Source organism: Trichechus manatus, unplaced genomic scaffold (genome assembly GCF_000243295.1).
Source record: "Trichechus manatus latirostris isolate Lorelei unplaced genomic scaffold, TriManLat1.0 scaffold00089, whole genome shotgun sequence".
NCBI classification, from domain to species: domain Eukaryota; kingdom Metazoa; phylum Chordata; class Mammalia; order Sirenia; family Trichechidae; genus Trichechus; species Trichechus manatus.
The window spans coordinates 7,346,103-7,362,936 of NW_004444025.1; the positions used below are offsets into that span (position 1 = coordinate 7,346,103).

Here is a 16,834-nt window from a genome sequence, read left to right on the forward strand (position 1 = left end):
ATATATGATGTGAATCATTTCTTTTTAAATTTGCTGCTATGATATTGTGTAGTGTATGTGTATATATATATTTACTAGGAATACACTGAGCACAAAGTAATATCAATTACCTGTTTATGGAGATGTTGGAAATTGAAGATAAATGCAAATTTTACTTTGGGGTACTAATTAGCTTTATGTGTAAAGAAAGCAGTAACACGTTCACGCATGCTAATCATAAATAGGAAATGTTTTTGTCATAGCTTTTTTAAGGATGAAAGAGTGAGACAGAGCCCCGACATGCTGTATTAAAAACCCTGTTCCCTTTGCTGGGCTTCCTACCCCCCAAGCTTTGCATTCGAATCCTGCTTTTGCTTGGAGATTATATGTAAACCCCATTGTGCCTGCGTAGTATGATGAAGAATGTTGCTGAGGTAACTTGCATGAACCCCTACTTGTAAACGCCTTTAAAAGTAACCTGCCTGCCTGCCTTTGATGAGCAGTCTTGGCGGCGGCAGCTCCGACTCCTTTTCCTTGTACAATGAAATGAAGGTGCTTTTCTTGTTCTCCCACCTCGGTCTCCCATTTATTGGTCAATATGAGTCATGCCAAGTAAGAACTTGGGGTTTCCACTTAGTAACATTTCTGGCAACCCAGCCAGGAGCCATCTGCTTGGTTCCTGAGGTCAGTCAGAAAACAGAACAGCCCTGATATCTGGCGCCACCAGGAAATTTCTCCTGGAGAACATGGAGCAGCTCTGAAAGCCCATCCCCTGGGACCCAAGGCATGGCTCTGTGAGAAAAACGAAAAGCACCTGGGTTGTTTGGTAAGTGCCTAGGTAAGGGCTTAGAAGAGTCCCAAGAAGAGGAGGAATTGACCACCGAGGGCGTAAAAGGCTCAGGTACCTGTTAAGCTGGTGCACTGGATTAGGCTGTATGAGTGTGTATGTGTGCGTATTGTGTGTATCCAGAGAATGCGGAATGTTCAAGGGATCCTGGAATGTGGCCAGCTAAGATGCATTCTTAAGAACTGGGAACAGAGACTAGGACAGAAGTGGCTCTGGCAGCTTGCTTGTCCCTTCCCTACTCTTGCCTCTTTAAGTGTATGCTGAATAAAACCTTTCTTTTTGCTTTTCTAAACTTTCTTGTGTTCTCACCCTACAAGAGTTAATGGCGCAGTTGTTGTAGGGATTCTAAAACCACGAATCCATTCGACCTCCAGGAGACCTGGACTGTGGAGCAGAAGCCAGCAAAAAGAGAGGTCGTAGCTTCTGGACCCAAGCTCCACATCCCTTTGACACTGATGGGGTGAGTGTTCTCGGAAAACGAGCCTTTGCTTATTCTTTTTTGTTATTTTTCTCATGTTTTCTTAAATTTTGTTCAGCGTATTTGTTGGAAAAACTGGTTGTTTGATTAAGGAGAATCTTTCTTAGACTTTTGCTTGATCATTTGTTTAACAGTGATATCTAGTAATCTTGGTGAACTACAATTTAGATCCAGATTCAGGAAACATTAAAGAGGTAATTCTATTTTCAAACAGCTTTGAGTCACTAGAAGCCGCAAAAAAAATTCGGGCACAGGTCGACCAGTAAAAGCCATTAGGGTGGTCGCGGATGCTCATCAGGACCATTAAAGACTCCAGTGACGGGATAAGGTGGTTGTGAGGCGGGCTAGAGCACTAAGCTGCCTACCGCCTCCAAGCCAACTCTTGCACAATGAAGGTACACATTAGTCTAAGCAAACCACTGGCTAAACCCCGCCGGTGTTCCTTGTTAGGCTTCTTTCTGTGGCTCAGAGAAAACCTGGAAAATAGTGCTCTATTTTGCCAAATTTGCAGGGAGAAGTGGTAGCTCCTGACCTGGTTTATGATACAGTTTCTCAATAAAGAATCAGAATGTTAAACTTAAAATCATCAGTAGCTACTTTAAAGTACTTCCCAATTGGGAGAACTAGTCTATTTAAGGTCTAAAATGAGAGACTAGGTCTCTAGCCAACAGAATGAATTAAGTTGAAAGAGAAGCAACCCAAAAGCTTGAACCTTAGAGCCTAACATCTTTGATAAATGAGCCTGAATTTCCCCCCTGGTGTTGACACACTGGTTTGGGGGTCATATTCATATACACTTTAAGAACTGAGAATCCCCACACCCTTGTTTTGTGTGGTATTGTTCGGTGATTTTATGTGGTCTTTCTGTCTCGTTTTGTTCTGAGAGCTTTATTCTGGTCTAGAGAGTTGTGTCTAAGTTTCTGTTTTGTATCAGGTTGGAGGCTACGGCTGAGAATTGTTGTTTTTTGTACGGCTGTCTTAGAAACTCAGTTCTTTCCTCATTCAAGAAAAACTGTGTCTTGTGTCTGTCTTATGATACAGATTTTTAGTAGCTACATTTGTTGTAGGGGAAAAACATCACAAAGTTTAGTAAAGTAAAAAGGAAGTTTTATTTGGCATATATTCAAAAGGCCAAAGGTGGGAAGTGGACAAGCAAGCATGATGCCAGAGCTAGAATGTCTGCCCGAATCCAAAGAATATTACAGAATAGGAAAGAATAGGAAAAAGACAAGCGTGCTGCCACAGCCATGTCTGCCTGAGTCCCGAGAACAGTTACAGAGCCATCACTATGTATCAACATCACAAAATGGGTAGAATCATTGAAAGCGTCACTTTTTCACTGATTGGCTAGAAATTGTAATCTTACATTTTGAATCATCTTTCTTAACAATCATCCCTACGGGTTTCAGTAAGGAAAGTCAGGAGGGTCTTCATTGGTCCAACAAATTCCTATTCACTAAATGCTAATAGAAAAAGATAAGAGTGGAAAGTCTTTTGTGTTCTCTTTGATGGGATTTATGTGAAAGTTTCCCTAAAAGATATTTTCCAAGATTATCTTAGCTATTGTCTTTATACCTCAGGGCCCAGCTAATGTGTCCTTGAGAGGCCTTGTGAGCCCTTGTGAGCCCAGCTCCAGCTGGGTCACATTCTGTATGCTCAATGAGAGGGAATAATAACTCCAATATTATTTCCTAAATCTCATTGAAAAACTTTGTTTAAGTCAATCTTAAAAGCAAAACCTGTCTAAGTAACTTAAGCTAGATATTGTATGAAATGTGTTTTATTTAAGGAAAAAAAATAGTTTCGTCTTAAAGTAAAACTAGTAGTTCCAGAGTGGGTAAAAAGAAGCATAGGACAAGCCTAGAAAAAAAGAAAAAAGGCTAGCCAAGAATTGATGGATTCATTTACAAAATGGCTAAAGAGCTTTGGTATTTACTGGGTAGGCAGCCTTTCAAAATGCCTAGATCAATTTAAACATATGTAAATGAATCGGAATGGCCTAATCTTGTCTTCTACCATGAGTTGAAAATAGGGAGGGTGAAGCAACATCAGGCCTTCTCCATTCCCAATCTCCAAGGTCATACAGATCCAGGAAGCTTACTATAGTTATCAGAAATTGGGTGGATCCCAATCATAAAAGAACTGTAAACAAGTTCTCTCTATAAGAGAACTTCAAGAAACCAAAAAAATAGAAATCAGAATGAGACACAGCTGAAACGGCCTGGGAAAATGTTTCCAACCCTAGCCAGACACTTAAGGTTATATCCATGTCAATGAATTGGTCAGTTGAGCAGAGATTTTGTGATTTCCAAAGCCAGTTGATAAAATCTTTAAGAGCTAAATTAGAATGGGAAAATATGGGAAATAGTAAAAGTTGAATGAAAACTCCTTTTCCTTGTACAACAAAATAAAGATGCCTTTCCTGTTCTCCCACCTAAATCTCTCATTTATTGGTCAATACGAGTCAGGCCGAGCAAGAACCTGGGGTTTCCATCCAGTAACAGGAATATGGCAAAGAAGGGTAAACTTGATTCTTAGGAGTCAGACAGCTTAGAGCAAAACATGGTTATAGCACTTACTGTGTTACTGTGGGAAAGTTAATGAATGTCTCTGTTTCTTAATTTCCTCACCTCGAACTAGGAGATAATAAGTATACTTCTGTTGTACAGTTGTTGTAAGATTTAAATGAGATGGAGGAGGCAGGACATTAATCTTAATGACTGCCAGATAGTAAGATTTCAATAAACTGTAACTGTTGTTCTTATGGTTGACATCTGTGAATTGCTAGTGCAGAAGGAAAGAGTAAAATGATACATAACAAGAATTTAACAAGTGTACTCATTTTTTTCTCACATCCACACTGGAGATGTGAGAGAAAGCTTCAGTGTTCTATATGAAATTTTAAGTCCTGTTTTCTCAGACTCCACGAGCCTGTTACAAGATCAACTTGATCTTCTAGAAAAACAGTTCATAGAATGGTTCTTTCAGGGGGTCTGCATCGTCAAAACCGTTTTCATAATAATACTAAGATGTCTTTGGCCTTTTTCTCTCTCCTAGTATCACAAATACGGAGTGCAGTTTTCCACAGGCTATGTTATGTGTGGCATCCAAACAAGTGAATGAAGAAGCAGACAGAAGGATTCAGCAGCTTCTATTAAGCCACACACTAAAAGGCTTTGTAAAATGTAAAGCAAAGTAACTTTACCTAATTTATTTGGGAATAGAAATTTAAAAACATAAATCATGTGTTATTTATGGCTGCATGTAATTGGATTGTGAATTATTTTCAGTGCACTCATTAATACACATTTAATGACATTCTTACTTTTAATTTCTAATATGGTAAGTATTGGTGGATAGAAATAACAAAAGCTTTTTGAGTTCTCAATAATATTTAAGAGTTTAAAGGGGTCCTGTGTCCCAAAAGTTTTGATAATTGCTCTTCTGATATTGGTTTCAATTATAATTATCTTTATTACTGCTTTGTATGACCAGTTTGAACCAGTTGCTGACTCCATGTGTGTCAGAATAGAACTGTGTTCCATAGAGTTTTCAATAGCTTTTTTTTTTTTCCCTTAAGTGCTGTACTTTGCCAGGCTTCTCTTCTGGGTCACCTCCGGGCAGATTCGAACTGCCGAGCGAATTTGGATCACCCAGGGACAAGTTCTCTTGAGTTCAGTGAAAGCTCTGACCTCTCCAGTCATAGTGAAGATTGGGAATGTGTTTTTGGTCCTCTGTTGAAGACAGACACAAACTTTGCCTTTTCCTGGCCCATTGCTAATCTCATGGAGAACAGTGGCTCTAGAAAGGGCTCCACACTTCGTTTGCTTTCTCTTTGTGAGCTTTCTATTTGCTTTGTTTTTCCGTCTATACAGAGAAGACATAAGCAAGGATCATTAGCAGTTTCATAAGAAAGAAATATTTTCCAGAGGATTTTTTAATCAATAATCTATATACATTCAATGGACTAAGAAAAAATGGATGGAATGCATGTTCCTGTCTCAAACCTCTGTGGGTTGGAAGCTGTTCATGCACAATAGTGCATAGTGGTAATATAATTAAACATGATGAACTTTATTATGACAACAAAATGTGGTTAATTTTTGATTATTGGGTGCATATTTAAGTCAATCATAAAAGAGATTTTGTGGTAATATATTTTTCTTCCTCTGGCTTAAATTTTCATTAACTTTAGCATTTTTATGACGGTGAACGGCAAGTTATACTTCTGGAATGCAGTGATTTGTTAACCAATCAAAGGTGATACAGTACATTTTGGAGTTTAAACAAACTATTTCATTGGATAATATTGTTCTTTTTGTTTTCAAGTGATCCTAATCTTCTTCTTATTATTCTTTTTGAAACACAGAAATAATCCTCTCTTTTTTTTTTTTTGGCTAAAGGAGTTATAGTCAAGAATAGATGATCCATGTTGCCTTTCTCACCTGGAATAACTCAACAGGGATAGATTTTTAGTTCTCATTCCTTTTATCTCTATCACTGGGGCTAAAAACCTCTTCACACACACAAAACAACATTAAACAACTGTAGCTTATTTTATGTTCAACTAAAATAAGACATACGTATTCTTTCCTTCTTACCAGAAAGTTTTATAGGAGTGATGTGGTAAATTCTGTACTAGACATCATCAATCCAGGAGGTTGGTGATGTGTGTGTGTGCGTGTGTGTGTGTGTGTGTGTGTGTGTGTGCATCGACACATATATAGATACATCTACAAACAGATAACACTATTCAGATCACTCTTGTGATTTTTTACAAAAAGCATTTTTTGTGAGATAATTTTGAAAGATTCAGTTGCGGTTAGAGGGAGTGAACCGGCCAACACAAACGTTGACGGCTGGATCACATTTCACTGGCATCATGCACGAGCCGTTAGTCAGCATAGTCTTCCGACTCGTCCCATTTCATGCATTTAGAAGCCTTACACTTTGAAAATTCTCCCTTTTTATTTTAATTTTTCTTCAATATTATCATAAGGCAGTAGTTTCATCCTAAACACCTTAGCATTTTTTTTCTCTAAAAATGATTGTGCAGAGGCTCCCGGCACTCACTAAACATCCAGGGAATCTTCTGCGTTTCTCAGCTTCCTTGCCGTGGGTGCCCCGGGCAGTGACATGTGAATAACTGCAGGCTAAAGCAGGGAAGAGCTGGCTTGCTCCTGGCATCTCTTTCTCTCCTACCTGACTGGCATTGGAAACCACGTACTACAGATAACAAAGCTGATCAGATTATGAAGTAAAGTTAAACTTAGTTGTATGATCTCACGGCAATTTCTATTTGTTTCTGTGGCATATGGTATTAATTAGCTCAACTAATATAATTTGTTTTAAATGCTTCTATAGTATGTTTGTATGAATATATTCATAAATATTTAGAAATAATAAAAGTGGCAATTTCTATAAATATGAACAAGTACTTTTTTTTGTTCCAATCATTCAATGTCATATCAATCCAGTACTTTCCAAAGCATGTTTTATTCAATATTGATCTGATAGATAGACACCTGAGTGATTTCATGTCTTAATAAATTTAGGAAGTACCATGTCATATACTGACCTACACCACTGTTCTCTTGGGAGAATGAAATTAGCATATTTAAAACCCAGAGTATTTCTAAAGTCAATAAAATTGTTTAAATTCCTTTAATTCAGTGTTTCTGTGATCCAGAAACCTTATTATTAAAAACTGCACGCTCTTGAACTCATTCACCATTAAACAAACATTAAGAAATTGTTTATTAAATTATATTTAATTACAAGATAATAATAATACTACAGCAGAAAACCAATTATCCTGAATATCTTAATGCATGTTTTTAAATCCTATTGGTGACACAGTGGTTTAAGAGCTTGGCTGCTAACCAAAAGGTCAGCAGTTTGAATCCACTAGCCGCTTCTTGGAAACCCTATGGGGCAGTTCTACTCTGTCCTTTAGGGTCACTATGAGTTGGAATTGACTCAATGACAACAGGTTTTATTGTAAAATTGGTTGTCTGTAAGAATTATTTAGCCTTTAACCTACCTGAAAGCATCTTTAAAGCAGATAGCAGATCTTATTTATCTTGTATTTTCAATGCTTTCAAATTACTTTACGTTTAATAGGCTCTTTAAAATATTTATCAACAGATGAGTGAAACATTTTTCTCAAGTATTTTCTGCACTATTGCATACTATAAGGATGACTAGAAAAAAAAATGAAAGAAAAACCCAGAGAATTAAAGGACACTGTATTGCACGTTTAAATGTCAAGGTGATTGGTAAAAACAATATATATTTAATTTAGTGAAGTAGATTTAGATTATAAACTTTTGGCTAAGCTAGATTCTAAGTTAATGTTTAAAAAAATCATTTTCCGTTAAGCAAAATTTTATAGTTTTACCACTTGCACGTAAGTAAAATGACATTACAAGAGGTGTTATCATTTTCAATTATCTTTCTATTATTGACCATAAAAACAAAAACAAACAAACAAAAAAAAAACCAACCCGTTGCTGTCGAGTCAATTCCGACTTACAGCGACCCTACAGGACGGAGTAGAACTACCCCATAGGACTTCCAAGGTGGAAATGAACCGGTGGATTTGAACTACTGACCATTTGGTTCGCAGCCAGATGTAGCTACTGCTGCCACCAGGGCTTCACTGACTGCGAAGTGCCTAAAATTCTAAAGTCAGTTATCTCCAGGAAACATTTCTCTTGGCCATGGTAAACAGGCAAGCAAGCAAACAAAAAGGCACTGCTAGAGTGGAAATAAAAACGGATCTCAGTCATTTGCTATAACTCTAAGATTTAGAAATTGATAAATTGGGGTAGAAATTTGTTTGGCAATTTTAGTTAGATAATACTTTAATCATCTTAATGATATAACTGTACAAATGCTGGGGTTCAGTGACCCCTCAGGCTAGTCCGTTATCTCTGTCACCATTACTGCAATCAATTCTAATGCAAAGCCTTGTCAGAAACTGCAACATTATGAAAATAATTTACAGATCTATGAATTTAAATGAAATATGTCATTTTCTTCAATTTAGTAGTTTAAATCTCTTTTTTATTATTCTAAGAGATTTCAAAGGACTCTGATGAAAAATACACATGAAGAAAAAGCTTAAAACGTTTACTCAAAAATGCTTCCTGCGTTTATCTTAAAACGACCCACAAAATTTACTAAATAGCCACTAATTCTCAAGCACATATTCTGTGTCAAATTAAATCATGAAGAGCATGATCATTACTGATTGATAGAGAATAATTATTGAGAGCATACATTACCAACAATGAACAGAAGTGAATTTTATACAGTTAAAAGATGAGTTCATAGAAGGAATCTCAAAGCATGTTCTCAATTAATCCCAAAGACTATTATACTTTTAAGGGTGGTCTGAAAAATATTATTATATCATTTTTAGAAACTAATAATTATTATAAATTAATTAATAATTATTATAAATCATAGGAAGAGATGATCCTTATCCTATAAGGAGATTTATATATCACAGATTTGCAATGACTGCCAACTGTATTTCAATATTGGGACTGGAGTCCAGCATTCATGACTTAAGATGTAAGGCCCACTGATGTGGTTTTCAGCTTATCTGGCTCAGAGAGGTAAAATAACTCACCAGGTTTCTCAGCAGTTAAACAAGAAAGCCACCTCTGTGGTACCTGATTTCTGCCTCTTAGATGCTGCCCCTTTCGCCAGGGGTCAGAGTGAACAACTAGGGCTGGGGATGCAGGCTTTGCAGTATCAAGAGGATGAGGTGGCCCCTGGTACCCGTGAGAGGAAGTGACTGGTCAGTGTGAACAATTCCGTGGGCTCGCAGGGAACCACAACCTGCTACTTCGGGACAAGCAGAAACTGCACTTAGTCCCCTTGACAAGGAAGGACTTTTGGCTAGACATCCCTCTCTGCAGGTCAGAGTGGGGAAGGAATCCGGGGCAGGCCATCCAGAGCTCTTTACCAGATGACAGGAGAGCACATATATTGAACCTTAATTTTAGGCCATACACCTCAGTGACAGTGGGTACCGTTTATTGATTGCCGAAAACCTTTAAAGATCCAACAACTACTCTACTGTGTATTAACAACTTTCCGTCTATTTGAGATACGAGAATTGTGATGTAGGAGGGCTAGGTCACTTGCCCTGGGTTGCGCAGTGATAGAGGCTGGATTTGAATTCAGGTCCTTCAAGTTTGCAGCCCATTTTTTTAAATAAGTTATTATATTCTTTGATAAGGCAATAGCATGTATAATTTTTCTTATTCTGAACTAATTCAGGTAAATTATGCTTAACTAAGGTTGTTTTTATTCATTTGACTTAATTTTATACTCTTAAAAGCATTTTTATATATGGTAATGTAACAATATAACTTCCTGGTTACATATCACTAATAAATAAAGTTGAACGTGAATGATATTTTTAATCATAGCGGCTTTATACAAGAATATTGATACACAGTCAAATAAAAACATTGAATCAAAATAAAGAGAAGTAAGGCAATTATTAATACTGATAAATCTACTAAAAATTAAAACAATCACAATAATATAGAAGAGTAAATGAATTAAATACCTTCTTCCCTCCATAATATGTTAGCTACTGCAGCATGTTAAAAATAAAAGGAAGAGAAAGAAAAGTGAGCAAACAGAGTTTCAGCTGCAAAGTGATCTAAATAACTATTAAAGAGGCTGCAGTCTCTGTTCAGGATAGAACAGGTATATAAAAGTTACGACACTGAATTTAGCAAACAAACTAACAAAACAGTAAAATATTAGGACTAGCTAATAACAGTCTTTGCATTTCCTGAGATAAGTAATTCTTTGGAATAAAGGTTTTGTTAATAAACAAAGAACATTTTATGCATCATTGAAAAGAATAGGTTATTTAAGTTAATATTATTGAGATACATTTTTGGAATAAGCATTGGTAGTTAAAACTATTTATTTAATTGACAGTATATTTAAAGTTACTAATAGAAAAAGTTAAACATTTTTAAATCTTCAATAATCACTGTATGTAATATTCCTGAACAAAAAGAAATCTTGTAAATACAGGATTTCGAACACTATTCAGTTATAGAAGTAAAAATAATGCATTTTATTTTCTACAATGAAGAGACTTATTTTTAAACAGTATGTTTCCACTGTTTAAAATCTGAACAGAATGGAAACATATCTTGCTTATGTCTGTGTACACTTAATGGCACATACTTAACTGTTTCTGCAAAATAAGTCTGTTAAATATTATATGTGGACCAAATCAATAGAGAATTGAAATATTAAGACAGAAAGAAAGAAATGATGCTAATTTCAAATATTCTGAAAGCAATGCTTGCCTCTAATAATTCAGTTACCTAAACTCTATATAATCTCAAAAGAGGAAAAAAAAAAGTGTTACGAATGAAAAATATCTCGTATGTTTAATTACTCCTGGAGTAATTTGACCAAAGTGAAGCATAATCCCTTTAAAAAACAAAAGAACTGAAAAATTCTGACCCTGTGTAATGTAGGTAGTGGAGCTAAGACTGGAGGCCAGCACTCATGACTTGAGTTTTCCCGCACTTGCTATAATTCTTTAATAATAATAATTTTAAAAAAATAAGGAAATACAGGCACTTTTTGAGTATGATTTCCTTAGTGGTTTTCAGCACATTTATTTAAACATACCTGCATGATTCATGCATTTTTTCAGTGCATTTTCTGTTGTTTTTGTTGCCTACAGTGTGTTTGGATTAAATATGAAAAGGGCAGTTTCTATTCTCATGGGGAGACTACAGACCTGGGAAGGGAGAGAACCATGTAAACAGATAATTACCAGCATGTGATAAGTGCTATAAAATAACTAAGTACTAGGTTCAGTGGCTATGGATAGGACAGAAGGATCATCTCTGAGGAGGCAGAGTTTGGGCAGTTGGAAAAGGCTTATTGGGGTGGTTATGCTAAAGCTAGGTCATGGTTACCCCCTTATATAAGAGGACTGTGGGCCATGGATACTAAAGAAGTTATTCCACACACAAGGTGTGTTAAAGGTATGCCAAAAACAAATGTCATAACATAACTGAGAATTTCAAATAACTTGGAATTATTGGAGAGCAAAACTGATGGAAAATGAGTCTGGGGAATTTGTCCATGATAAGATCAAGACAGTCTTTGAACAGAATGCAAAGGAAACTGAATTGTCTTCGGTACACACAAGAAAGGTTGATCCATGACTTGACTTATGATTACTTTCATAGTTTATGCAAGAGCTAACAAGGCATATATTTTCTTATATACCCATCATTCACTTAGTATTGAGTGCCTAGCACATGCAAGACATTGTAGTCCATGCTACAATACACTGGGTAGAATAGAGACAGTCTCTGTGCTAACAGAGCTCATATTCTTCTTGGGAGATAAACAATACTCAGATCATGACAGAAAAAAATTACAATTTTAATGTGTTATGAAGGAAAGGCACACAGCAATGTGAATGGATTTGACATAGTGAAACCAGGGAATCTTCCCTAATGATGTAATGTTTAAGGTGAAATCTGAAAGATGAGTAACAGGGAACTACTTGAGGATTGTGGGGATAAAAGCTCCAGATATAAGGAAAACATGCACAAAATCCTAGTGGTAGACCACAGCATTGTGATTTTAAAGGACTAGGGGCATTAACCACAGAAGAAAGACATGAGGATCTGCTTCCATAAAGATTACAGCCTAGGAAACCCTATGGGGCAGTTCTACTCTGTCACATGGGGTTGCTATGAGTTGGAATTGACACATGGCACCTAACAACAAAAACAAGGGCATTAAAGGACTAGGGACACAGACATTTTTAAGATAGACAATCATTTATAATTAAATACCAAAAAAAGAGGGTTTGAAAATTAAAGTTAGATAAGGTAAAATTTAAGCCACTAGATAATAAACTTACAATGATATAGGCTAAACACATAGTATTAAAGTATAAGGGGAAAAAATTTGGGATTGGAAAAAAATGATAAATCCACAATCATGTTTCTTTAACACATCACTCTCAATACATTAAAAATGAAGGGGAAAGTCAGTACAACTTGTCCAAGGTAAAATATGACACTAAGAAGTACACAAGAATGAGACAATTTTGGTAAAAGTCACAAGATACACAATTTTGCAAACAACACAAATAACAACCAAAAACTGTGTGTGGTTATGTATGTAGATGTGCATGCATATATATGTATATGGAGTCCTGGTGGTGCAGTGGTTAAGAGCTTGGCTGCTAAGCAAAAAGTCAGCAGTTCAAATCCACCAGCCACTCCTTGGAAACCCTATGGGACAGTTCTATTCTGTCCTATAGGGTAGTTATGAATCGGAATCATCGAGACAGCAACGGATTTTATATATGTGTAGGAAAAACTTCCTTCCCAAAGTAGAGTTGACCTAAATGACGTGGATGGAGTAAAACTTTCAGGACCTTTATTTTCCTGACATAAGGAGAATAAAAATGAGAAGAGACAGCTGCAAACATCCATTGATAATCAGAAAGTGGAACGCAAGAAGTATGAATCTTGGAAAATTAGAAGTTGTCAAAAATGAAATGGAATACTTAAAAATAGAAACCCAAGGCATTCGTGAGCTGAAATGGACTGGTATTGGCTGTTTTGAATTGGTAAATAATATGGTCACCTATGCTGGGAATGACAAACTTAAGGGGGATGGCATTGCATTCATTGTCAAAAAGAACATTTCAAGATCCATCCTGAAGTACAACACTGTCAGTGACAGGATAATATCCATACCCATACAAAGAAAACCAGTTAATATGATCCATTATTCAATTTTAGGCACCAACCACTAATTCCAAAGATGAAGAAATTGAAGATTTTCACCAACTTCTGCAGTCTGAAATTGAAGAAACATGCAATCAAGATGCACTGATAATTACCGGTGATTGGAATGTGAAATATGGACACGAAGAAGGATCAGTAGCTGGAAAATATGCCCTTGGTGATAGAAACGATGCCAGAGATCATGTGATAGAATTTTGCAAGACCAATGATCTATTCATTAAAAATACCTTATTTCAACAACATAAATGGCAACTACACACATGAATTTGCCAGATGGAATAAACAAAAATCAAATCAACTATCTTTGTGGAAAAAGATGATGGAGAAGCTCAATATCATCAGTTAGAACTAGGCCAAGGGACAACTGCTGAACTGAGTATCAATTGCTTATATGCAAATTCCAGTTGAAGCTGAAAATAATTAAAACAAGTTCATGAGAGCCAAAGTGTGTCCTTGAGTATATCAGACCTGAATTTAAAGATTATCTGAAGAAGTGACTTGCTGCATTGAACATGAGTTGTATCCAGACAACTCATGGGATGACATCAAGGACATCATACACAAAGACAGAAAAAGGTCATTAAATAGACAGTAAAGAAAGAAAAGACCAAAATAAATGTCAGAAGAGCTTCTGAAACTTGCTTTTGAACATAAAGAGTAGCTAAAGCAAAAGGAAGAAATGTTGAAGTATAAGAGCTGAACAGAAGATTTCAAAGGGTGGCTTGAGAAGATGAAATAAAGTATTGTAATGCAATGTGCAAAGACCTGAAAACAGAAGAACTCACTCGGCATTTTGCAAGCTGAAAGAACTGAAAAAAATATTCAAGCCTCGAGTTGCAATACTGAAGAAGTCTATGGGCAAAAGATTGAATGACGTAGGAAGCATCAAAAGAAGATGGAAGTAATATACAGAGTTACTGTACCAATAATAATTGGTTGATGTTCAACCATTTCAGGAGGTAGAATGTGATCAAGAACCGATGTCCTTGAAGGAAGAAGTCCAAGCTGTACCGAAGGCATTGGTGAAAAACAAGGCTCCAGAAATTGACCAAATACCAGTTGAGATGTTTCAACAAAGGAAAGCAACGCTGGAAGCACCCACTCATCTATGCCAAGAAATTTGGAATACAGCTATCTGGCCAATAGACTAGGAGATAACCATATTTGTGCTCATTCCAAAGAAAGGTGATCCAACAGAATGTGCAAATTATCGAACAATATCATTAATGCCATACACAAGTAAAATTTTGCTGAAGATCATTCAAAAGCGGCTGCAGCAGTACATCAACATGGAACTGCCATAAATTCAAGCCAGATTCTGAAGATGACGTGGAATGAGGAATATTATTGTTGATGTCACATGGACCTTGGCTGAAAGGAGAGAATACCAGAAAAATGTTTACCACTGTTTTATTTGACTATGCAAGGGCATTTGACTGTGTGGGTCATAACATATTACGCATAACATTGTCAAGAATGGAAATTCCAGAGCACTTAATTGTGCTCATGAGGAAACTGTACAAAGACCAAGATGCAGTTGTTCAAAAAGAACAAGAGGATACTGCATGGTTTAAAACAAGGAAAAGTGTGCATCCAGGGTTGTATCCTTTTACCATACTTATTGAATCTGTATGCTGAGCAAATAACCTGAGAGCTGGACTGCATGAAGAAGAACACAGCATCAGGATTGGAGGAAGACTCATTAACAACCTGTGATATACAGATGACATAACCTTGCATGCAGAAAGTGAAGAGGACTTGATGCACTTACTGATGAGGATCAAAGACCACAGCCTTCAGTATGGATTACATCTCAAAATAAATATAACAAAAATCCTCACAACTGGACCAATCAGCAACATCATGATAAAAGGTGAGAACAGTGAAGTTGTCCAGGATTATATTTTACTTGTATTGACAATCAATGCCCATGGAAGCAGCAGTCAATGAAACAGACCACATATTGCACGGGGCAAATCTGCTGCAAAACACCTCTTTAAAGTATTAAAAACCAAAGACGTCACTTTGAGGACTAAGGTGCACCTGTATCAAGCTATGTATTTTCAATCGCTTCATATACATGCAAAAGCTGGGTAATGAGTAAGGAAGATCAGCAAAGAATTGACACATTTGAATTATGGTGTTGGCAAAAAATATTGAATATACCATGGACTGCCAGAAGAATGAACAAATTTGTCTTGGAATAATTACAGTCAGAAACCTCCATAGAAACGAGGTTGACAAGACTTCGACTCATGTACTTGGCACATATTATCAGGAGGCACCAGTCCCTGGAGAAGGACATCATGCTTGGGAAAATAGAGGGTCAGTGAAAAAGAGGAAGCCCCTCGATAAAATGGATGGACACAGTGGCTGCAACAATGGGCACAAATACAGCATTAATTGTGGGGCTGTCACAAGACTGGATAGCATTTCATTCTGTTGTACACAGGGTCGGTCTGAGTTGGAACTGACTTGATATCACCTAACAACAACAGAGCACATATAAATATACAGGTGTATATGTATAGGTGTTTTTGTAGGAAAATTATATTTATGTTTGTGTCTGCTGCATATACATTCATATATAAAATAAAACACATATTGTGGATACTTCCTGGATGTCTTGTCATCTAGCGCTGCTATAACAGAAATACCACAAGTGGATGGCTTTAACAAAGAGAAATGTATTTTCTCACAGTTGAGTAGGCTACAAGTCCAAACTCAGAGCATCAGCTCCAGAAGGCTTTCTCTCTCTGTCGACTCTAGAGGAAGGTCCTTGTGATTCATCAGTCTTCCCTTGGTCTTGCAATAATACTCTTAGGGTTTGATGTTTTCATAATGAGTTTTGGCTAATTTTTAAGAATCACATAATTCCAATTATACTCAATATTGTCAGAATATAGATCAGGATGAAAGCTTTCCTACTCATTTTGTAAAGTCATCAATATTGATGTCATTTCCTGATATAGTAGCAGAGTAAAAGGAATTATAAAATAATCTCACTAATAAAAAATCATAAATAAAATTCAATAAAAATTTATCAAGATATTAAAAGTTTAATTGCTTAACAAACAGGAGTCTTCATGGAATGAAATAAAATGATTTGGTTGGAATTTAGTTAAGAAATCAATGTAATATGTCACATCAGTATATCAATTATCAATACATAAGCAATATAATTTATATAAGAAAAAAGTAATCTGATAAAATGCATCATGTGTTACTTATTGTGATATAAATACTCTTAGTGAACTAGAAAAATAAGAATAGAGGCACATTTTAGTTCAATAAAAAATAATAAGCATCAAAAAATAAATTGAAAGTCAAAACAGTGGGTTTCCATTGTTATGTGGAATTATTTTTTGATGAACTGGCCAATTCATTAAGCCAAGAAACAAACACAAAATGCATATGTAAAATGATCAAGACTAGAAGATAAAATCAATCATGATAGAATAAATTAGAAAAAAAATTAAGATAGTTCAAGAAGGTGGTAGAATATAAGGTAAATGTACAAAAAATCTACATTATTATGTAAAAATTAGAAGGTACTACAGAACATTTTACTGACAATATCCCAACAGCATAATATATCAATGATCTACTGATACATAAAAAGTACAGTAGGTCAGGTGTAAAATTCACAAAAAGTATGCTAAATGGGAAATTATTTTTTTTCTAGATCAGTAG

The 16,834-nt window shown here is 36.0% G+C and overlaps 1 protein-coding gene across 2 annotated transcripts in view; it reads right to left on the reverse strand.

The window, feature by feature from the left end:
• Positions 1-16,834, reverse strand: part of FSTL5 (follistatin like 5) — a 903,458-nt gene that overhangs the window by 118,215 nt on the left and 768,409 nt on the right. The window contains exon 10 of one of the 2 annotated variants that reach the window (XM_004382054.2): positions 9,895-9,921. The exons of the other annotated variant lie outside the window; for it this stretch is intronic. Coding sequence (XP_004382111.1) covers positions 9,895-9,921 — 27 coding nt within the window. The remainder of the gene's footprint in view (positions 1-9,894; positions 9,922-16,834) is intronic. 2 annotated transcript variants of the gene reach the window in all.